General features: G+C 37.8%; 1 protein-coding gene across 1 annotated transcript in view; it reads left to right on the top strand.

The window, feature by feature from the left end:
• The window catches only part of Gbe1 (1,4-alpha-glucan branching enzyme 1), a 233,890-nt gene that overhangs the window by 42,969 nt on the left and 167,290 nt on the right, over positions 1-23,631 (top strand). Inside the window, exon 2 of the mRNA XM_050148944.1 lies at positions 3,439-3,608. Coding sequence (XP_050004901.1) covers positions 3,439-3,608 — 170 coding nt within the window. The remainder of the gene's footprint in view (positions 1-3,438; positions 3,609-23,631) is intronic.

The raw sequence follows: 23,631 nt of genomic DNA, 5'->3' as shown, positions 1-23,631 counted from the left end.
AAGTCAGTCTTGTGCACATACTCAGAGCCGCTCTGAGTTCATGGGTCTAAAAGCCTTATGAAGTGGGACAATCGGTTGTATTCAGCAGCCCTCTAGCCCTTCCTCTGGCTCTTACATTCCTTCCCCTCTCTCTTGTGAGATTCCCTGAGCCTTAGAAGGTGGTGAGTCAGGGAGGCGAGGCAAAAAGAGGTAGCAGTGTTATAGATGTCCAGTCCAGGGCTGACATTGAACAGTCACTTATTCTCAGCCCTTGGACCAGTTATGAGTCCCTGAATTAATTACTGCCTACTGCGATAGAAGCAGCCTCTCCAACCTAAGCTCACAGCAGCACTAACCTCTGGGCATACACGTAAGTTACTTAGACTAGCAGGTTTTTAACTCAGTACCAGGTGTGCATTTGCTCCTGCAGAGCAGGCCTCAAATCCAGTTAAATAAATAATTGGTTATCAGCAGGCTCTTCCTGCCTGGTACATGGTCTTTAGCATGTGGGGCCTGAGGGTAAGGCCGTTGAAGGCCTTTCTCATCATCAGCCTGATTAGCACCTTGGAGTACTCTGAGACATGGTCAGCAGAGAGAATGCTGCTAGCTCCATTCCCGCTTGATTTCTACATTTCTTATAATTAGACCCTTCAGCACTAGGCCCTTACCTTCAGGTTCTGATGGGCCACCAGAAGAACTGCAATAGCCTGTGCCTGGCTCCGTTTTTTATGAGCCTGAGATAAAATATGGTAGTAAGACTGTGTGATGGGGGGGGGGGGATCGTTAATGATTTATGGCACAGGTGACCCTGACAGGTCCCACAGTGGGTCAGAGACAGACAGATACACCATGCAGAGAGAGCTTGGGTATGGAGAGTTTATTTAGTGGGCACATGAGGGTATGAAAGAATAGGAGGTATGGAGGGGGTGGAGAATAGGTAGAGAGAGAGAAAAAGAAGAAAAGAAGCATGGCAATCAGCTTGCCTTGGAGGGAAGTGGGAGATTGGGATATCGGGAGTGGGCAGAGCTTGCCTCTTAAAGAGCATGTCACCCAGGTGACAGGGCAGGCCAGCGCAATTATAACAGTCAGGAAGCCAAGAAAAGAGGGGGCCAGCTCCAAAGAACCCTCACCGACCACCATCTCAGTGATTCCCTTCCTCTAGCTGTGCTCCACCTGCTAAAAGTCTTCACATTGGCATCACCATCTGGGGACCATGCTTGAGCAGATGAGTCCATGGGGAACATATTATATTCAAAATGTAACATACGGCATGCTCTTTTTTTATATATGGATTTATGGATTTAATTATTTATAAAAAGATGTCATTTAAACCTACTTTTCTTGTTTTTTTTTTTTTTTTTTTTTTTTTTTTTTTTTTTTTTTTTTTTTTTTTTTCCTTGTTTGGTTTATTTTTTTTTTGGATGCTTATTTTTAATCTATTTAATATTTTGTTAATATTTTGACTAGTTACTAATTACTTGTTAATTATGCAATTATTTGTAATTTTTAGTTATCCTAACTCCTTAGTTATTTTCCAGCAGCACATTTTTTTTCATCTTTTTCTTTTCACATTGGTTTAGTTTGTATATGTGTACAGGACTTAAAACATTTTATAGGAGTTAATTCTCTCCTCCGTTCTTCATGTAGGCTCAAGGGATCAAACTCAGTTCAGTTGGTTTGGTAGCAAGCACCATTTCTCATGGAACCATCTTGACTGTCTCTCTCTTTAGGTCTTCAGTTACATTTAAATTCTCCTTCTGTTAATTGTTATAGAGTTCTTTAGTTTACATTTGTTGGACTCGTTTTTAAGATCATTTACTGTATAGCATGAAGTAGATATAGATTCTTGTCTGTTTAACTAAGTCACTTTGTTTTATTAGTTAGCCTCCATGATTTTATATGTTTCCTGTGTATTTCCATTTAGATTCATACCATCGTTCTGGGAACTTCCTTTTCTTTTTCCCTATAGATTTGCAGAAGATGCTGTGGAGAGATTCATCTGGCTGAAGCACAATTAATAAAAACTCATAGACAGATAGTGGGTTCAACCTGAAGACAAGAAAAGCAAAGCAGTCTGTCACTGACTCTTACCTTGACCTTAGTCCAACAATGGTGATCCTGCCTGCAGGATACCTGAGAATGAGACTGAGAGTGAGAGCTGTCTTCTCCCGTTTTATAATCCTCTCTAGTTCCGGGATTAAGGGCTGCACCACTACTGCCTGTTTTTTTGTTTGTTTGTTTGTTTGTTTTGGCAAGCCTGGTCTGTAAGGCTGGCCAGTACAGCTATTTTACCTTTCTGATTTTCAGGCAATCTTTATTTATTAAAATACAAATGAAATACCAGTACATCTTGCAGTATATCTTTACTTTTTATGTGAAAGATCTTTGTGCTGACTAGTTTTATGCCATATTGACACAAGCTGGAATCATTAGAGAGGAAGGAGCCTCATTTGAGAAAATGCCTTTTTAATAGGGGCTGTAGGCAAGCCAATAGGACATTTCCTTAATTAGTGATTGATGTGGGAAGGACTTAGCTCGTTGTAGTTGGGACCTCCTGGTTTTGCAGTCTTGATTCTTGGGCAAGCTACATAAAGCAAGCAAGTAAACACCACTCCATCATGACCTCTGTATCAGCTTCTGCCTCCAAGTTTCTGCTCTGTTTGAGTTCCTGCCTAATGTCCTTTAATGATCAACAGTGATTTAGAAGCCAAATAAACCATTCCTCCCCAAGTTGCTTTGGTCATAGTGTTTCATCACAATTGTAGTAACCCTGACTATGATATGCTTCACAGTTTAATAATTTAGTTTTGTTGCTTTTTTCCTCCAAATTTGCTTCATATATAAGCAGTGACTAATGAAATAAGTAGAGTTTTTATTGTTATATTTCCTCCTTCCTTCTTTTCTTTCTCCCCTTCCTTCCTTCCTTCCTTCCTTCCTTCCTTCCTTCCTTCCTTCCTTCCTTCCTTCCTTCCTTCCTTCCTTCCTTTTTTCTTTTTAAATGTGCCAGTAATGATCCTGGAATGCTGGGAATCTGGAGGAGGGTATGGAGCAGCAATAAGCTTGCTGTGTCCTTCTCTGCCTGGGAATCTTCAGTTTCCTTTTGTGCTTACTGGCTTTTGTGATGAGGTATGATAAGAGCTCTTTCCATGCTCAGATGATTTAGGGTAAAGGTAGACAAACTGCAGCCCACAGGTCAAATTTTATTTGCCACTCCCTGCTTTTGTAAACATAGTCACATAAACAAACCAAACTCTCATGAACATATTATTTGTGGCCCCTTTCTTGCTTCAAAGACACAGCTGAGGGTCTGTGACAAAGAGACCAGAGAGCCGACAAAGCCTCAGGAAAATTTTGTAAAACTTTGCTATAGAGTAATTTTATTTTCTTGCCGATTTGACTATGTTACTTCCTTTTGGAAGTCAAGCTTTCTAACTTCTTTTTTATTGTACTTTCTCAAAGGTATAAGAAGTTTACCCAGATTTTGAGTGACATTGGAGAAAATGAAGGTGGGATCGATAAGTTTTCCAAAGGCTATGAGTCATTTGGCATCCACAGAAGTGCGGATGGTGGCATATACTGCAAAGAATGGGCCCCTGGAGCAGAAGCAGTTTTTCTTACTGGAGACTTCAGTGAGTATTTTGAAAGCATTGAAGATATTAATATTTTATTGTTCTGTCATGGCAACTTAATTTGCATGTTTTATTAGATTAATATTAATGATTCAAATAGTTATCTGACTTTTCATCTAGTGCCATAGAACTCACTAAATATTTTACATCATGTGGTCCAGTTGCTTATGCTATCATATGATACGTGTATTCATGAATATTTACTTTGTAGAATACTAGGCACAAGAATTAGCAGGATATGAGAAAATAGTGTTAGAAAGAGTACTGGAACCTTACCCAACATTGTTGCCATGTTCTTACAAAAGAGAAGATCGATATTGCTGAAAACGTTGACATGGATAGTCTCAGGAGCCTTTGCAGGTGACTAGCTGGTGTCACATTTCTTGTTTATTTGCTGCCTTGTACTGCTTTGAGTCTTCAGTCACAGTAGACATTCTGTCTGCTAGATAGGGACCTCGATCACTCAAATGCTGTTTGTCTTTGTCATCTTCATCCTCCCTTTCTTTTGATATCTGTAATGTTACCTACATTAGACACAGTTAAGAGTACAAACAAAAGTTCAGTGTCAAGCAACAAGACTTTTAATTTGTAGTCTATGGTTGGAAGGACCTAGAGAAAAGCTGTAAGACAGCATGTTATGCCTTATGCTTGGAGGATAAGCTAATCCATAAAATAATAAGGAATAAAGCTATGTTTTGAAAATGAAATAACTGGATAAGACAGACATTGTCAAGCAGTCTTTGATATCAGCAAAAGAAACAAGAAAGTGATCATAATCTTTAGTATTATAGAGGCATATGCTATGTATGACTTGATATTGTCAGATTGAAATATTTTGCATGATATATTAATCTATTTATAGACATTCTGGAAATGCCAATGGTATAGGGATAAAAACAGATTATTGTTGTAAGGGGATTGGAGTGAAAGGGTACCATCTTTTTGTGGGATCTCCTTCCGCTCCTTCAGTCAATAGCAGCTGAGATTCTAGCCCATTGGGGCGTGGTCTCTCTCTCTCTTTAAAAAAGCAGCCACTGCCCTCTGCTCGCTCTCTGGCTTCTGGCTTTGGTTCTGGTGACTAGGCTCCCTTCCAGATTGCAGAGGGCTGTTGTCTGCTTTTTTAAAGAGAGAGAGACCATGCCTCAATGGGCTATATCTCAGTGGCTATTGGCTGAAAGAGCGGAAGGAGCTTTAGTAACACTGTCTTGAATGATGAAAGTGCTTTAAGCCATAGTTATTGTGCTAGTATATTAGTTACTTTTTGTTGCTGTGGTAAAATACCATGCTAAAAAATGACTTGCAGAATAAAGAGTTTATTTTGCACATAGTTCCAGATGCAGAATCCAAATTTGGAGAAGACGCATGGCAACAGATATCTAGAGGGGGAAGTTGAGAGATACATCTTCAACCACAAGCAGAATGTAGAGGGGGGTGGGAGAGAAAGAGAGAGAGAGAGAGAGAGAGAGAGAGAATTGAATTAGAAGTGGGGTGAGGCTATAAGCCTCCAAAGCCTGCCCCAGGGATGTACTTCCTCCATTCTCAAAATTCTACAATTTCCCCAATATTACCATTAACTGGCCACCCAAGTGTTCAAATATGTGAGCCTATGGGTATACTTCTTTCTTTTTTTGCTAATTATAAATATTATACCATTCAATTCGTGGTCCTGACTTCCTTGCTCATCTTCTCCCTTCTGCTCTTCAACTGGACCTTGGGATCTCAGTCCAGTGCTCCAATATGGGTCTCTGTCTCTATCTCTATCCATCATGGGATAAAGGTTCTATGGTGATATTTGAGATATTCATCAGTGTGACTATGGGACAAGGCCAGTTCAGGCACCCTCTCCTCTACTGCTCAAGGACCTAGCTGGGGACATCCCCTTGGACACCTGGGAACTCCTCTAGAGCCAAGTCTCTTGCCAACCCTAAAATGGCTCCCTTAATTAAGACAACTTCTTCCCTGCTCCGATATCTGCCCTTCCTCCATCTCAACCATCCCACTCCCCTAAGCTCTCCCCAATCCTCCCCTTCTCCCTTCTTTCTCCTCCTCTCCCCTTCCCCCCACCCCACCCCCACCCTCATGTTCCCAACTTTTTCCTGGCGATCTTGTCTGCTTCCAAATTCCAGGAGGATCTATTTTTGTTTTTCTTTGGGTTCACCTTATTATTTAGCTTCTCTAGGATTGCAAACTATAGGCTCAATGTAAAGGACTAGAATCCACTTATGAGTGAGTACATAGCATATTCATTTCTTTTGAGTCTGGGCTACCTCACTCAGGACAGTGTTTTCTATTTCCATCCATTTGCATGCACAATTCAAGATGTCATTGTTTTTTTTTCCCCCCACTGAGTAGTACTCTAATGTGTATATGTTCCACACTTTCTTTATCCATTCTTCCATTGAGGGGCATCTAGGTTGTTTCCAGATTCTGGCTATTACAAATAATGCTGCTATGAACATAGTTGAACAAATGCTTTTGTAGTATGCTAGGGCATCTCTTGGGTATATTCCCAAGAGTGGTATTGCTGGATCTTGAGGTAGGTTGACTCCATTCAAACCACCATGGTGGTGTCTTAGTCAGGGTTTCTACTACTCTGAAGAAACACCACGGTGACCTCAACTCTCATAAAGGAAAACATTTACTTGTGGTGGTTCGCTTATAGTTCAGAAGTTTGATCCATTATGGTTCAGTGGTGTCCGCTACAGTTCAGAAGTTCAGTCAATCATGGTGGCTAATGTGGCAGCATGCAGGCAGACATGGTGCTGGCTACATCTTGATCAGAAGGCAACAGGAAGAAGACTGTGACACTGAGGGAAGCTTAAGCAAAATGATGTCAAAGCCTGCCTCCACAGTGACCATTCTACCTTCAACAAGGCCACACCTACTACAAATAAGGTCATACTTCCCAATAGTGGCATTCTCTATGAGCTTATGGGGGACCAATCACATTCAAACTACCACAGGTGGCTAAGTAGTTGCTTGTATCAATTAAAAAATATAGAACCATGTGTGTATGTGTGTGCCTTATGTAAGTTTTTCTATATGTGAGTTGTGCCTTAAAGAATTGAACAGAGCAAAAGATGGTCACGCAGGCCACCTAGACCTATGAAGCCTGGGTCTGGAAACCTAACTGGGGTGGTGAGGAGAAGAAGAAAGGATAGACACACAGATATATTTACAGAAAAGCTGGGGTTAGGTGGGTTCGGTGCACATTGATGGAGTGGTGTCATCTGCAGCAAGTTGAAACTTTAGCATGTTTGTTCTGTACGGCACAAGGGCAGGGGATAGCTAGCTGGGGTCAGAGGCCTCTGTGGGGGAACAGTCTCAGGCAGCAGTCACACAGGAGGAGGAAGCTGTAGTTACTAGGTTTTGCACACATTGATCTATTTTTGGTAAGCACTTATACTTGCATTCATTGCCGACACTCACATTCAGTCCAGAACAGGAGAAAATCTTGGGTAGTTCCTTTGAGCCTTAGCTATATGGGGAAGGCCTGGCCAATTATTCATAGGTCTGAACCTTCATTCTTCACATGATGGGATCATTGCAAACAATACACAAATCAGGACTTCACTAGCTCAAGACTTTACTCATTCCCTACAGCATGACTTTAACTCCAGCATTTAGGAGGCAAAGGTAGACAGTTCTTTATGAGTTTAAGGTCAATTATGGGCTACATAGGGAGTTTCAGATGAGGGTTATATAATGAGACCTTGTCTTGAATAAAAATTAGAATTTAGAAGAAGTTTTAGGTTTTGAATAAGGCAGAACTGTCCAAGAGAAATAAAATTTATCTTCCTTTCATAATTCAAGAATTTTTGTAGTAATATGAAGTACAAGGACACTTTAATGAGTTTTTATAATATTTTATTTAGCCCAATATATAAAGGTATTATGAAATTACCATATATTGGTTTTAAAACGCATTGGCAGACCCTTTTATTCTCCTTTTGTACCATGTCTTTGAAATTGGGTTATCACAAATTTGATCACAAATGCTACCTTTTCATGAGAGATACGTGGCACGCATTTTAATTTAACAAAATTATCAGTTTAAGAGTCGATTCACAGACCCAGAAGTTTTTCAACTTAGTTAAAATTTTCTTATAAACTGACATGAATAACAATTTTAAATATTAAGCTTAATAAAATAATAAAATTAATGAAAATGAAATTAATGTAAAATTCAGTTTCTCAGTAGCCTTAATGAATCTTATTTCAAATTCTCAATAGCCACATAAGGAACTAGATTCCTTATTAACATTTAATTTATAACCACCCAGCACTCAGTTTTATGACTTCTTTTTATTTCCTTTTCTTATACTGTGAATATTTTTTGAGAATTTGTTGATTGAAAGTATTCAAGTTGAAGTCCTCCCCCCCCATTTATTTATTTTGTATGTGTGCTGGTATGTGTGTGTGTGTCATGCCATTCTTGTGACGGTTAGACAGTAGTGTGCAGGAGTCGATTCTTTCTTTCTACCTAATAGGATTAAACTCGGATCTGAGGGCATGGTGGCAAGCTCCCTTATCTACTGTGCCATCTTACTGGCCTTCAATATAACACTCTCACCCCCAGAAGTAGTATAAGAATATCAAATAAACTGATACTGGTGTTTTATTTTCTACCATATTCATGAATACTTTTCTTAAATATCAAAATATAGGTAAGAAACTATGAAAAGTACATGCTGAAGCTATAGTTATTACAAGTCATGATTTATTAAAGCTACCAGTGGTGTTTGAATAATAAGATTTAAAATTTTTAAGTAATGTATTTAAGTTTAATGCTGAACTATTAAAAGTAGTACAATGATTTAAAGAGTTTGTTAAGTGAAATTAAAATTGTGTGGTTGTAGGATGAGGTCCCGCTTGTTCTTCCTGGCCACCTGGCTAGTTTAGCCCTGAGATAACTGGCTAGTTTAGCCCCTAGATAACCGCACAGAAACTGTATTAATTAAATCACTGCTTGGCCCATTAGCTCTAGCTTTTTATTGGCTTACTCTTATATCTTAATTTAACCCATTTCTATTAAACTGTGTATCACCACGAGGTTGTGGCCTATTAGCAAAGTTCCGGCATGTCTGACTTTGGCAGTGGCTCCATAGCATCTCTCTGTCTCTCCTACTCTGCCCTTCTTTTTCCAGCATTAAGTCCAGTCCTCCCCACCTACCTAAGTTCTGCCCTATTTACAGGCCAAGACAGTTTCTTTATTCATTAATGGTAATCACAGCACACATAGGAGACTCCCACATCATGTGGTCCATGTTTTAAAATATGCATTTTTTGGTGTGTGTGTGTGTGTGTGTGTGTGTGTACATTTACTTGTGTTTTACACTGAGATGTACATGTGGATGTCTAGGACAAGCTGCAGGAATCTCTTCTTTTCTTCTATCATGTGAGTTTGAGGAATCTAACTAGGGTTTTCAGGCTTGGCTGCAGGCACCTTTATTGCCTGAGCCGAGTTGCTCCATAATAGTCTTATTTTAATATAAAGAAGTCCTGTGCTAAATTTCTCTTTTTGCATTGAACTGATTTTTAAATCTCCACGTCTTATGAAATGTATTTCCTAATTATAATTCTTTCCATGTCCCGGAGATAGCATGTTTTCTACATGATTTTTGATCAACCAGAATTTATTTAATGGTTAAGGTGATGAAGATCATCAGATTTAGTCAGTGAATCTCTTTATATTTAACTCTACAGTAGGATAGTAATCCTAATGGCATTATGATTAAAATCTGTCACGATTAAAAATATTTTAGAGACATAAGACTGTCAAACCAATTAATTTTTAGTAAATGGGAGAGGGTAACTTCTTTCTATTCCCATCTTGACAGGGTCTCATATCAGGGTCTGTGCTTGTGAGATATGGCTTAAGAGTTTTGCCTTTAGCCAGCAGCAGCTACTCTGAAGCTGGGCACGGTAGTACAAACCTGTTACTCTCTGAAGTCCGAAGTTGTAGTATACATCTGTGATTTTAGCAGGGACACCATGGGAATTTGGGGTCTTATCTGGATTCCCCCAGTGAGACTGTCTTAAAACAACAGGATGAAACCAACCAGTCAACCAACCAACAGACAGCAAAAATGCTTTAATCGGGATGTAGTTAAGTGGGAGCTGCTTTTGCTCCTCAGTGGAAATCCTGGATGACGTCTCCTGCACTGCAAAAGCAGAACCTTTATAAGTCAGAGACAAATTTATGAGCATGCTTTGAAAGGGATATTTATTTCAGTGAGTGTGTGGGGTAGCAAGTAAGCACAAGTCTAAAACACAGAATTTTATTGTTGGTAATAATCTGGCTCAGACACACCCTTAGAAACATTACCTGCGGCTGGAGAGATGGCTCAGAGGTTAAGAACACTTCCAGAGGTCCTCAGTTCAGTTCCCAGCAACCACATGGTGGCTCACACAACCATCTGTAAAGAGATCTGGTGCCCTCTTCTGACATTAAGGCGTACATGTGGGCAGAACATTATATGCACAGTAAATGAACAAATCTTTAAAAAAAAGACATTACCTAATCACACCCTTTTCCTTACTAAAAGATTCTGTTTTGTTTTGCTTTTTTAAATAAATCTTATCTATTTTTTACCCCCTCTCCTCAGACTAGTTGAACAAGAAGTTACATTTTTTATTTTAAGTATTTTTTCAAGGCCAAGATTATTAGAATATCTTATTATAAGTCTTCTAGTGTCTATATTTATGCTCACAATGAAAAAAATAGATGTTCATAAGCTCACAAGTTACGTTCGATTTTAGATTTGGAAACCAAATAAAATATTGTTCGTGGTGGGTTTGTTAATAAAGATAAAAACCAGCTGATAAATTGAGTCAGTAGCCAACTCATCTGGTTCTGTGGTGTTAACCTCTAACCACATCCTGATTGCTTTAAATTTCCTTTTGTTTTACTTTGTCATGCAGCAAGAATTTGACTTGAAATATTACTTTTTTTTCCTATTTTCAGGGATTAAAATACAAACAATGAAACCAACATAATTTTCCTAATGTTTTTATGTAGTAATTAACAAAAAATTCTTTTATGCTGATTTCATCAAACATTAAAAATCTACAGCAAAATATTTTACATCTGTTAAGTGATAAACTAATTATATTTAGGTAACAAAGAAAAATAACAATTTACTTTTATCTATGTGGTTAACTATTTAGTTGTAATAATTTTTGAAATTAAAATTTTAATTAAAAGTTTACCTTAAAAAAAACCACACACACACACAAAAAAAAAAAAATGAAGAAAATATAGACTAGTTTGGATTATATAGCTGAGAATCCCAGTAACTCAGAATGCTGTAGCAGGTATCAGAGATTCAACTATCAAAATGAAATGAATGAAAGGCTAAATAAATAAAGGGCTGGGATATGGCTCAGTGGTAGAGTGCCTGCCCAGTACACTAAGGCTCATTCATCTTCAAGTCTCAGAATTGCAAGAAAAGAATATGCATTCTTTAATTTTGTTTTATGGAAAATTATTCCTCTTTTAAAATGATTGCATACAGCGTTTTATAATCAGTGTCCTGTTTTATTATCAGTTTAGAAATTAACAACTCTTTACATTTCTTTTTTTTCAGGACTTAAGTCCTTCCTTCCTTCCTTCCTTCCTTCCTTCCTTCCTTCTTTCCTTCCTTCCTTTCTTCCTTCTTTTTTTTTTCCTGTATGACCTGGGAATATTTTAGGTGGATGTGCTTTGAGAGAACAAACTTAGTTTTTAAAGAAGTACGTTGTCATGAGTTGGTGTTTAAAATGAAGGATTTGAAAATGCAGTTGAATTCTGTAACCATGTATGTTCATGTGGCTCAGTTGGAGACAAACGTGATATGTTGATCATGCCTGTCTGGCTGAGTTGTTTTGGGCTGTAGTAATAAAATTGGCGGGCTGGGCTGTGTCCTGCCACCCAGCTAGCTTTACTTGAAATAATTACATGGAAACTGTATTCTTTTAAACACTGCCTGGCCCATTAGTTCCATCCTCTTATTGGCTAGCTCTTATATATTGATCTAACCCATTTTTAATAATCTGTGTAGCCCACGAGGTGGCTTACCAGGGAAGATCTTAACCTGCATCTGTCTGGAGTGGGAGAATCATGGCGACTCTCTGACTCAGCTTCTTTCTCCCAGCATCCTGTTCTGTTTACTCTGCCTACCTAATTTTCTGTCCTATTAAAGGGCCAGGGCAGTCTCTTTATTTAACCAATGAAATCAACACAAAACAGAAGACTCTCCCCCATCATTGGGCCCTATTTTACAAATGTGAAGTATTCCAATGCTGTATTTATGAAGGGAAGATGCATTTTAAATGCTATTTCTTGCTGGAAAATTACTATTAATTTCAAAAGATAGTTGAACCTCATAAAAGTTAATATAGTCTATTTTGTCCAAACTGAGGAAGTCTAGCTATTGCCCTCCATCTTTTTCTTTTTTTTAAAAAAAAAATTAATGTTATTTATGTGTGAGAATGTGGTTGTGTGTGTGTGTGTGTGTCTGTGTGTGTGTGGCCAGATGACAGCTTCCTGGTATCTTTTTTCCCCTTCAGCCTTAGGATCTGGGGAATTAAATTTAAGTACTCAGAGTTGTATAGTATTGTATAACATTCACTTTTTCCTCTTGAGCCATCCTGTATTTTAAAAACTTCTTGAAGAAGAAATTCACATTTTACAAAGTACATTTGTTGTCTTTCTTTGAGAGAATCCTTTCATATTCTTTCAGTCAAATTTTCAGAGCCATGTGTACAGGCCGCTAATTGCTGCTTCCATCACCCGAAATGCATATGGGCACTGCCATCCTTTAGCTCTGAAACAGGGCCAGTGATACTGAAGTTGTCTTAAACATTGAGAGGTTTTTTGTTTGGATGAAATAATCTTCCTAATCTAATGGAGTATCTGAAATAGATTCCATATTAAAAATAAATAAGTGGTTCAACATTATAGTTTGAGAGGCACTGATCTAAAAGTTATAGATTATGTTGATTGGCTTGTAAACATTTTATAATACAACATTGCAAGTCCAACATCACTTGCTTTTGTATTATTCTCCTTCTCTAATCTAGGATGGCTCCAGCCAAGTTTCCCTGTGGTGTGGCATTTTTACAGCTTTCAATGACAAAGCCTTCCTTTTCCACTCATGTTGGCTTTGGCTGTCAGCTGTGGCTCTGCCCAATGTGTCAGACTCTTTATGGAATCCAGGAAATGGAGAAATATCTTCTTGGACCCTGCTGATCTTCTGAGTGGGGGAGGATTTGTGATTTGCACTTTGTTTTCATTAGTCAAATAATCTGGACCAGCCCTATATCAATGAAGCATGGAAGACGAATAGAATACTCTTTTATGGAGATGCTCATTAAGTTGAGGCAAATAATACTGTTAGTTACCTGTGCCTTAAAGACAAGTTTTGTCCCAAAACGTTTTGTTACATTATCTTGTTTCCATGGCAATATGGCAATGTCATAGAATGTACCTGTCCAGATAAAGACTATGAAATCACTATATCGTATTATCTTAAAGAGCACTGTTACATATATGTTTTCTCGTTGACCGGAATGTCATTGTATATATGATCCCAGAAGATAGTCATACTTTTGTATATTAAGTGTAAACTCTGCAGACTTCACTTGTCTCCGATATCATTTTTTTTAAATGCAGAAGGGAACTGGAGAGGTAGGGGAGTGTACCACTTAGACTGCTTAGAAATGTCTTGTTTTCTAACTTATAGATTCCAATGGAGCTTCAAAGGAATCCATTGCCTGGTAGACATTTTCAACTCACTGTGACTTTTCTGTGTATTGTTACATGGTTTACCTTTAGTTTGCTTATTGCAGTTTTGATGTTTCTATAAAGCAGAGTTTTAGGGCTATTCTGGGAACTGCTTGGCAGAGGGGTGGCAAATTGCAAGCTGGGTCAGGAAAGCCTTAGAGTGCTGCTTACCCAAACAGTGTCCCTGCTGAGAAATGGCCTCTGTAATGTGTGTGACTCTAAAATAAGCAATCAGCAAAAAGGCATTTTGTAGAAAGTTTTCGGTACTTCCTCTTACTTTCCAACTTGATGATGGTTCTTTAGCCACTCTTCTGTTTATTAGATTTAGTGAATTAGCTTCTGCTTCACGGACACAGCTCTAAGTAATGCTGAGTGATTCACACAGGACACAGAGCACAGCAAGTGGATTGAATCTTCCCTCCTGTTACATGTATGCAGTCTGCGTCTACCTCTTACGTTTTCTGCATATTGTGAAGTGAGCTCTTCTCCTTATCCACCATCCCATGAATAATAACTATTCTCATTATAATTCTGTGGCATGATATTATATAAGATGATGAACTTTGAGTATGCCAGTAAATAAACTTATCTAGTATTAGGAAAGTCTGAACAAGGATAACTTGGGAGAAATAAATTGTGTGCAAGTGAGATGAGATAAAGCTGTATATTTAAATGATTTTAAGTGCTATTTATTTTGCATTCATCTTATACCTTTCATTCCATTTTAATTGAAATGAAAATGCAAGCTTTAGAGGTTGCATTGCATTTATTGTTTCTGTAGGTCAGGATGGCTCAAAATCCTTATAACAGATCCAAACTCAAAGGCATGGTCTTAGTGTTCATTAGAAGATGGGTGGATATATACTTATATTTTATGTTAAAAATGTTTATTTATATAGTTTGTATATGTATATATTCATGTACATGTATTTTCCTTGCCCTGTTTTAACTAATATTTTCATTCTATGTACAGATTTAGACCCCGGTTTTGCTAGATCGCAGAGTCTTGTTGGAGCGCTTAACAGGATTATATTTATGGAGACACATCCTCCCTAGGACTTTAGAAGATTGCTATTAGAGACCTTAATGCTGGAAGGGAGATTTTGAACTGCATGACATAAGTAGTAATTTTCTATCATCACATTGCCTTTTTATAACAATCCTCTTAAAAATTTATGCAGTGTGGATAAGATAGAATTTCCTGTTAGTATTTAAATTTTGATATTTCTCTTGCATTTAAAGTTTATAAACTTTTAAAATGGTTTGTTTTTTAGCAATTGTCTAGTGAAGCTTTTACAACGTTTGTCTATCAGAATGTCTTTCTTAAGTTCACCATTTGCCTACACAAAGGTACATTATTTATAATATTCTTGTATTAATTAAGAGCTTTCTTAGAAGAGTGATATTTTACTTTATAATAGTCACATATAGCCATGACTGTGGCACATTTTAACGTAGACCAACATTTTCAGGCTCTTGACCACATTGCTGCTTTTCCTTTTATCTTTGAATGAAGAAACTGTCACATATTATACACATTTAAGAAAATTTCAATTTAAGTTGTTGGTGTTTTCATTCTTATCCCACAGATAGCAAATGGATTAATATTATTTTGCATTCTGGAAGTGATTGCAGAAATGTGGCTTACCTGTCAAAGGTGGAGAGCAGGTTTTTCTTCCTCCTCTAAGTACCAAATGACGTTTCTGTCATTTTCTCTGAAGCCTTGAAGTTTCCTGCTATAACTGGCTTCTCATCTCATTCTCGTCTCCAGCCTGTCTTCTTTTTCTCTAATATTGTTTTGAATTCTTCTCATTTTAAGTTCTTTTTTTTAACTGAAAATAGATTTTTTTCATACAATGTATTTTGATTTTGGTTTTCCCTCAGCTGCTTCCAGATCATCCCCACTTCCCTACATACCCAAAATCCTCATCCTTTCTTTCATTTACTGGACTACACACAGGCATCTAAATAAACAATCAAACCAGCAAAGGAAAAACAAACAAATGGAATAAAGGAGAAAAAAATCCCAGAAAAAAAACACATTCAGAGGCTGAGATGCACACAGTCACACATGTAGAAAATCCATAAAAACAAAAATCAGAAACCATAGTATGAAACCATAGTATCAGAAAACATAGTAAAATATCTGTATGGAAAGAAGAGTGCTCAGGCAAAGCATTGTGAATCAAAATCCTTCCAAAATACCATTGAGTTCCTTTTGTGTTGGCCATCTACTGCTGGACATGAGGCCAGGTCTTAAGTATGGCTTGTATATCCCATCAGACTTAAGGAGACTGGGCAGCATGCACAGGTCTAAGCAATACTGGGCCCCAGTTGTAGAAGGGAAAGTAAACAGATGCCCCTTATCCCTAACCCAGAAGCTATGTCTAATTGATGACAGCTCACAAAGGAAAAATTAGTTTTTACCAATGGCGTCTCACTGGGTACACCGACTACATTCAAAATTCTTATCAACCATCTTCTTATAAAAATATGACAGTATTTTAAGACACAAATAGATTTTTTTGAGGGGGAGGAAGAATAAAGGTAATTACCACTTCATTGTATTTAGGCAGTCGTCACAAGAAATTGTGGATATATGAGTTTTAATTTAGATTTCCAAAGTCCCTCTTCTCATGATTAATTTCTGAGAAAAATATTTCAGTCATCTTAGGTGCTTGTGAATCAGTAGCAGAAGTGCCTGAAACCTGTTGTTTAGGGACATGAAAATAGCTACATTTTCTCAGCAATCATGAATGTCTGTAAACCTTGAGATACTTGTTCAAGAAGTCACTACCGAGCATCCATGGAGAGAGACACAGATAATGCATTTTCTCTTAATTTTCTTTGTCTAACATTCACCTCCACGTTTTGTGTTCGTTTTTAACCCTATCAGAGTAAAATGATATTCTCAGAATCTAAATTTAATTTGTTTAAAGTGTATGTGTTTTTAATCCCACAGGACGAGAACAAAACCATTACCACAATTGAGTCAAATTTTAAGCAAGCTTTAATTCAATTCTGGTCTGGATGATGGATTCTGGCCAGGTCCATTGCTGGATTCCCAGAAAATGGGTGCAAGTCATATTTTGCAAAGGCTTCTATTTTGCAAACCCATAAGGCCATTATATTTCCCATCAGATATTGTGATATATTCCCTTCCTGCTTACCTTCCACCTACATCCAATCAGGGGCAAGCATTCATCCTGACATAATTCTTGCCCAAGAGCCTCCCACCTACTTGTGATTTAGTACATCTGGTGCATTTGAATCAAACTTGTTTAGGGGAATGAAACCTGTGACTTATTATCTCCCATAAACAATAGTCTCCGGCATTTCATGAAGTATCTGTCCTTGTGTAAGAGGGGTTACAGGTTAGAGGTATTTTTGTTTCATTTATCTTGTAGGCACAGTAATTAAAATATGAAAGCATAACTTTCACTTTCATAGTATTAGTTAGGCTTCCTATTTTTTCAATGAAACACTATGACCAGAAAACAAGTTGGGAAAGAAAGGGTTTATTTGGCTTATACTTCAGTATTGCTGGTCATCATAGAAGGAAGTCAGGACAGGTACATGGAAGTAGTAGCTGATGCAGAGCCTATAGAGGGATGTTACTTACTTGGTTGCCTCCTATGGCTTACACAGCCTGCTTGCTTATGAGGCCCAGGAACCAGCCTAGGGATGGTACCACCCACAATGGGTTGGGCTTTCTCCCATCAATCACTAATTAAGAAAATTCCTTACAACTGGATACTATGGAGGTAGTTTCTTAACGGAAATTCTCTCTTTTCTGATAACTCTAATTTGTGTGTCAAGTTGACATAAGACTAGCTAACACAGCATATAATATGCTATATGAATATTATTATGGTCTAATTACAGAGCACTTTGTTATTTCTTTCCCAGACCCCATAGCTTTTTTTCCTCCATGTAACATGTGGTGCTTTTGTGTCTGGTTTCTTTCACTTAGCCTCAAGTTTTAAGATCCTTTTTGTGTGTGTGTGTGTGTGTGTGTGTGTGTGTGTGTGTGTGATGTACTAATCCCCTGGAATTCATTCCTCTTTGTGCCAAATGATAAGTTTGTGCACTTATTTCAGCCAATCGACATTTGGATGGTTTATACTTCTGTCTATTATGAATAACACTCCATGAAAATTGAGTACTGTGTTGTGAGAGAGAGGGGGGGTTTGTTTGAAGTTCTGTTGTATTGTCTTGATTATGGTCATTTCCCTAGCCTTCTCTGTGCTGTTTTATTTTTTTTAGCCTGCATCCTTGATCTCTGCATATGTGGAGTTGGTTTAGTGGGGACACTAGTGGCAGAATGGAGCACTGGAGGAGTACTGGCGTACATTAGATTTCTTACAAAACAACAACCGCCTTTTTTGGCAGCAGTAGGCAATAGTAGAACTTACTTTTCTCTCTTTAAACAGGTAGCCCTTGTCTCAAACCACTACATGGGTAAGAGTTTCAATTAGACAGCGCATGACTCAGTAAATGTTTCCAATACTTTATTTTGGTTCCAAAGTTGATGCCAAGACAATAATGATATGAAACAGGATCATACAGGGTCCTGAGTCCTGAGCTAGTCTAAGAAACTAAGAGGTTCTTCTGGGTTGTTCCTGGCATGGTGAATTTGAGATTAGTTAGTCTTGTCCACAGGTTTCTCGGAATGTGACTTTAGAGAACAGACCATTAAAGTCATTTCTTAGATTAGCTTTTTGAAGTGACCTCACAGTTAAATGGTATTACATTATGTTTTCAAAGGAAGAAAATTGTTTTTTGGTGGATGGGTTTCTCTGTAACCAGACAATTTAGTGCGAATGAATATAGTCTAAAGAGACACTTCTGCTTCTCTTTGGCTATCAGAACTATTTTAAAAATGGATCACATGAAATTAGAATTTACTCTGGAGTGCTATACAGGGAGAATGAAGAACTGGAACTTCTTTACTAGGGAGACACTTGTTTCCTGTAGAAAGATTTTACAGCTTCTCTGATGAACTTGCAGGAAAGTTTGATCTTGGTGGAGAGAAACTTGGCCTTGAGTCTTTGGTGGCAAGAGAGAGCACACCTTGGCCAGATTCCTTACCTATTCACATCTTTCTTGCTTTCTGTATAATCTGCTTCCTGTCAGGATCACAAGATGGAATTGGGTGGTGGCATCCCACTTGCTAATTGGACATATTGTGTAAATGTGCTTTCTTGCTTTTCATTATTAATTTATCCCATTTAATTAGGCTTATTGAAGATGGGTGCCAAACCCTTTGACCCTCAGGTTTAGTGACATCTCTCTTTCTTCTTTCTTTTCCTTCCTCCCTCTTCCACACTTCCTTTATGTTACTCCAACAAATCTAGAATCTGATATGGAAAGGTGAATGAATTTCAGGCTTCCACAAAAAAGCAAACTACTGGCTTCACATTATTTATCTGGGACTTCTAGAATATTGTTAAGAAATATATATAAATTTTTTATATATCTAAATCCTACATAAATTCTATTAAATTTATTTTGTCTTAATTTTTCCTATAGCAACAAAAAACTCTGAAAAATGGCTGTCATAAAGTTATCTTAAATTTATCAGCTAACTGCTCTAATTATTATGTAACTAAAAATACAGTTGCATATAGAGAATTTAATAATTTCATTTTCATATTGCTCTATATTCTTCATCTTAGCTATCAGTATTTATTGTCCGTGTGCCAAATACTATACTATGTATTGGAGATTCTACAGTGTAAGTAAGAGTAAAAATGTTCTTATCTAGTAGGATAGCGAATGAATGGTAACTTCTTAGAATAAAAAAATTATTTGAAAATTTGATCCTAAGTTTTTGTTGTTATCAATATGTGATGCTTTATTAAAGATACATTTTAAAAGCAATTTTTATTAAGATATTTTAGGAAATAATTTGTTTTTTTTCCTCATTTTTATTACTTTATAAATAATACAAATCAAAATTCCTACTTCTTCCCCTCTTCGCACTTCCCTCCTGCTCCCCCCATCCCCTTCCCCCCAACCCCTACAGCCCTAAGAGAGGGCAAGGCATCCTGCCCTGTGGGAAGTCCAAGGCCCTCCCCCTTAAATCCAGGCCTAGGAAGGTAGGGTCCAAAGAGAATAGGATCCCAAAAAGCCAGTACATGCAGTAGAGACAAGTCCTAGTGCCGGTTTAAGAGCAAGAAGGAGGGACAATATGAGCAAGGAAGTCAGGACCGTGAGGGGTTGTTTCACCCACTTAGACAGTGTACCTGAGCTAATGGGAGCTCACCAACTCCAGCTGAACTGGGAAGGATCAAACTGGACCCTCTGAATGTGGTTGACAATTGGGGCAGACTGAGGGGCCAATGATAATGGCACAGAAAATAATTTTTGAAATGTGAGGATTTGAATGAGAATGGGCACCCCTAGGGTCATGTATTTGAATGTTGAGGTGGCTGTTGGTGGAATTATTTGAGAATGATTAGGGGGTGTGGCCTTTTTGGAAAAGTGTGTCACTGGGGTTGGGCTTTGAGATTTCAAAAGCCCACACTCTTCCCAGTTAGCACTCTGCTTTCTCTTTTTCTCTTCCTCACTCCTTTCTTCTCTTCTTTCCTCCCTGCTTCTCTCCATTCCTTTCTTACCTCTGGGTTACTGTCTCAGCATAAAAGCTCTCAACTATTGCTCCAGTGCTATGCCAGCCTGGCACTGCGGCTATGCTTCTGGACCATGATGCTATAATATTGATGGACTCATCTTCCGAGACTGTAAGCAAGACCCCAGATAAATGCTTTCTTTTGTAAGTTGCTTTGGTCATGGTGTCTCTTCACAGCAATAGAAAAGCAACTAAGACTGAAGAGATTTTTCCAAAACATGTTCTAAAATGAGAACAAATGTTAGGATTAATTGTCTGAGACTTTGAAGCAGTGTTTTTCAGGTTACCATTTAAGTGATTTGATTATTTAATTTGCTGATAAGTTACATGTGTATATCTAAGCCAAAAGTTTTGAAAATAAGCAATTGTAATATATTTCTAGAGATTCTATAATTGATTTAAATGACACATGTGACTTTCCTTTCTTTTTTTGGCAACCTGAACCTGAAAAAAAAATCTCTAAGAATAGCTGTATTTAGATTTTAATGAAACCAGGCAGAAAGGAGTCCAAAGTGAATTTCCTTTTTAGTCTTTTAAATGAAAAAATGCATCGTTTGTCCTATATATCTTATTCATCATCAGTCACAGCAAAGCATTCATTCCCATGAGAGAGATAATGGATTCAGAGGGGCGGAGGAACGGAAGAGTGTCATTCAATGCAGATGACTTTTAGTAATATTCTTATCACAAAAAACTTGGGTTGCAAGAACCTTAAGATTTAGATTTAAGTAGCTATAGATGTATTTAATTAAAAGTAGATTGCTTTAACCTTTCTTTAAGTTAGAAGTAGGTTTAAAATCTTCAATTCAATTTATCGTTAGTTTATTTTTAACTGGTATTCAGGGTTTGTCATTAATATGGATTCTTTATAAAGTTTAGTCACCAAAAGGTATATTTTAATTGAAATATTATAGTGAGCACATGAAGAAAGTTTCTGAAGGAATTTTAATTACTTAGTTATTGGATGGATATAGTTTGCCTTTCCCTTCTAGAGACAGTAACCAGCCTTACTGTTTCTGAATAAAACAACAAAATGAGGCCCTGCCGTCTCTTCTCAGAGCCATAGCTGCTGATCTTTACTAACATTTAATGCTACTAATCAATAGACTAGCTTCTTGCTTTAGCATTCTCTTATGGATATTAGTCTTCTTAAATTATGGTGTACTACCAGCGAAGCTACTAAAGTATAAAAAGCACACATGTGAGACTATGTCCTTCACATGCATTGGCCAGATTGCAAACTGTGCTGCACCAAGTTAGTTTAAGGCTTGAGAGAAGAAATTAGGATACCTAAGACATAATTTGTGCTTCAGCCTAGTTATGATTAACTCATGTCTTTAAACAAAACAATGGTGCATATAGAAGTGTATGCAGCAAATCACTGTCCCTGCTTGTACCTTCCTCAATTCTGGGTCTGCATAGTCTAATCTCAGGATGTAATGCTGCCCTCTTCTGACTGGGTGCTGAGGCCATACCAGTTTGCCCAGTTGAATAGCAGGAGGACTTGAGATGTGATAAGACCGACTGTAGTTGCTGCAATCTGATCAGCTCCGTGGTTCTTGTCAATAAACTCATCGCAGATTTTTACCGCGGCAGTCTGAGGATACTGAAGTCAGAAGTCACCCTTTTATCGTCTACTACTTTTCTGTTTTACACGCTTTTGATTAGGTGATTTGCCAAACTTGGAAACTAAAACTTTATCTTTTTATGGTCAGACCATGCTGAGTAGCACAAAAGTATCTCAGATTAATTGTGCATATCAAATCAAAACTAACACTGTCAAACCTATTTACCACAATTTCATTTCATTTTGCAAGGCATGCCTTCTATAGAAAAGAGTCTGTATTTGTTCTCCTCTCCCCTCATCTCCCCAGGATGAGGAATCACAGGTTGAAATCTCCTGTAAATATACCATCATTACACCGAAGGTAATTGCAACATTATAGAGTTGTTAATCTTTTCTCAATGAAGATTGAGATTCATTCAGTTTCAGAGGCTTAGTAAGAAAGCATGTTCATGCTAGGCGTTCACAAAATTGGAAATCGTTGTTGTAAGCAGATGGATTATTCTCATCTGTACTATATTTTGTTTTACACTTCCCTCATCAGCCTTGTAGGAAGAACTTGCTATATACGGTGTTAGATTGCTAGGAAGATCAGGTGAAAGTTTGCACTTGAGTGTTTTCTGCATGGCACCATCTATGTACTACCTCAGTCTTAATGTTTTCTCCGGCATTAATTTTGCATTGCTCTCCGGAATTTTCCAAAGTTTAAATGACTACTATGTACAGTCTATATTGTGAAAGAAATATAGGTGATAATTTCTGAATATTTTGGATGGAAAAGTAAGGTTTCCTGTTGAAATTATATTAATTTTACTAATTTATTTCTGTGTAACCAGTGAATTGAACATGGTTGTTTTAATTAGTTTTTACAGATATAGTCATAATGCCTGAAGGAATTACTTGAAGCATTGCTTATTTTGGCTCATGGTTTTAGGGATTTCCATCTGTCACAGCAAAGAGAGTCAGTTACAGCAGAGTAACTGCTATTGTGGTGGCCAGCAAGACTGGGAGTCATTGCACCAGCAGGTTTCTTCTCCTTCATCTTTTGTTCATCTGTGTTCCAATCTATTACTTGCTTACATTGCCATTTGGTACGAGTCTTTCCGCTCTACTTTGGTATCCCTTACAGGGAAACTGTCTTAGTTAGCATTCTATTATGGTGAAGAGACACCAAAAGACACTTGACAACTCTGATAAAACAATTTAGTTGGAACCTCTTACAGTTTTAGGGGTTTAGTCTATTATGATCATGGACGGGATCATGGCAGCATGCAGGCAGCCATAGTGCTGGAGAAAAAGCTGAGAGTTCTATCCCTGTATCCATAGGCAGCAATGAAAGAGACACAGGACATGGCTTGAGTCCTTGAAATCTCAAAGCCCATTGCTACTGACATTTTATTCAGTTCCTCTCCCTGGTGACCAAACATTCAAATCCCTGAGCCTTTTGGGCCTATTTTTATTTAAACCACCACAGAGTGTACCCAGATACCCAGAGTGTACATTACTAATCTTTGAGGCATGTCTAAATTTAGTAAAGCTGATGGTCAAGATAAACAAATCATCACAAGTCAACCTCTGCCAATATGAATTCTAAATTCCTCTTAAGCCATACAATTTCTATCACTGGCCCTCTACAAAATCTCATATTTAGGTCATAATAGGAGATACATTCGGTCCATCTGGAGTATCATCAGAGTCTCAGCAGTTCCAACATTTTTTAAGGGTTCAAGTCTAATGACTTCTCTAAGACTTAAAGCAGTTTGAAGCTGTGAGTCCACATAGTATTAGAAACAAGGTACAGTGGTGTAGGAGGTCCTTCTGTTTATGTGTTACTTTCATTGGTTAATCAATAAAGAAACTGCTTGGCCTCATTGGGCAAAACTTAGGTAGGCAGAGAAGACAGAACTGAATTCTGGGAAGAAGAGAGCAGAGTCAGAGAGCCACCCTGGAGATGCCAGGCCAGACATGCTAAACCTTTTCCAGTAAGCCACAACCTTGTGGTGAACACAGATTAATAGAAATGGGTTAAATCAAGATGTGAGAGTTAGCCAATAGGAGGCTA

This window comes from Alexandromys fortis, unplaced genomic scaffold (assembly GCF_014885135.2).
Source record: "Alexandromys fortis isolate MF-2015 unplaced genomic scaffold, M_Fortis_MF-2015_v1.1 scaffold_4, whole genome shotgun sequence".
NCBI classification, from domain to species: Eukaryota; Metazoa; Chordata; class Mammalia; order Rodentia; family Cricetidae; genus Alexandromys; species Alexandromys fortis.
The sequence above is the reverse complement of the archived record's forward strand: the minus strand, read 5'-3'. Positions and strand labels throughout refer to the sequence as shown.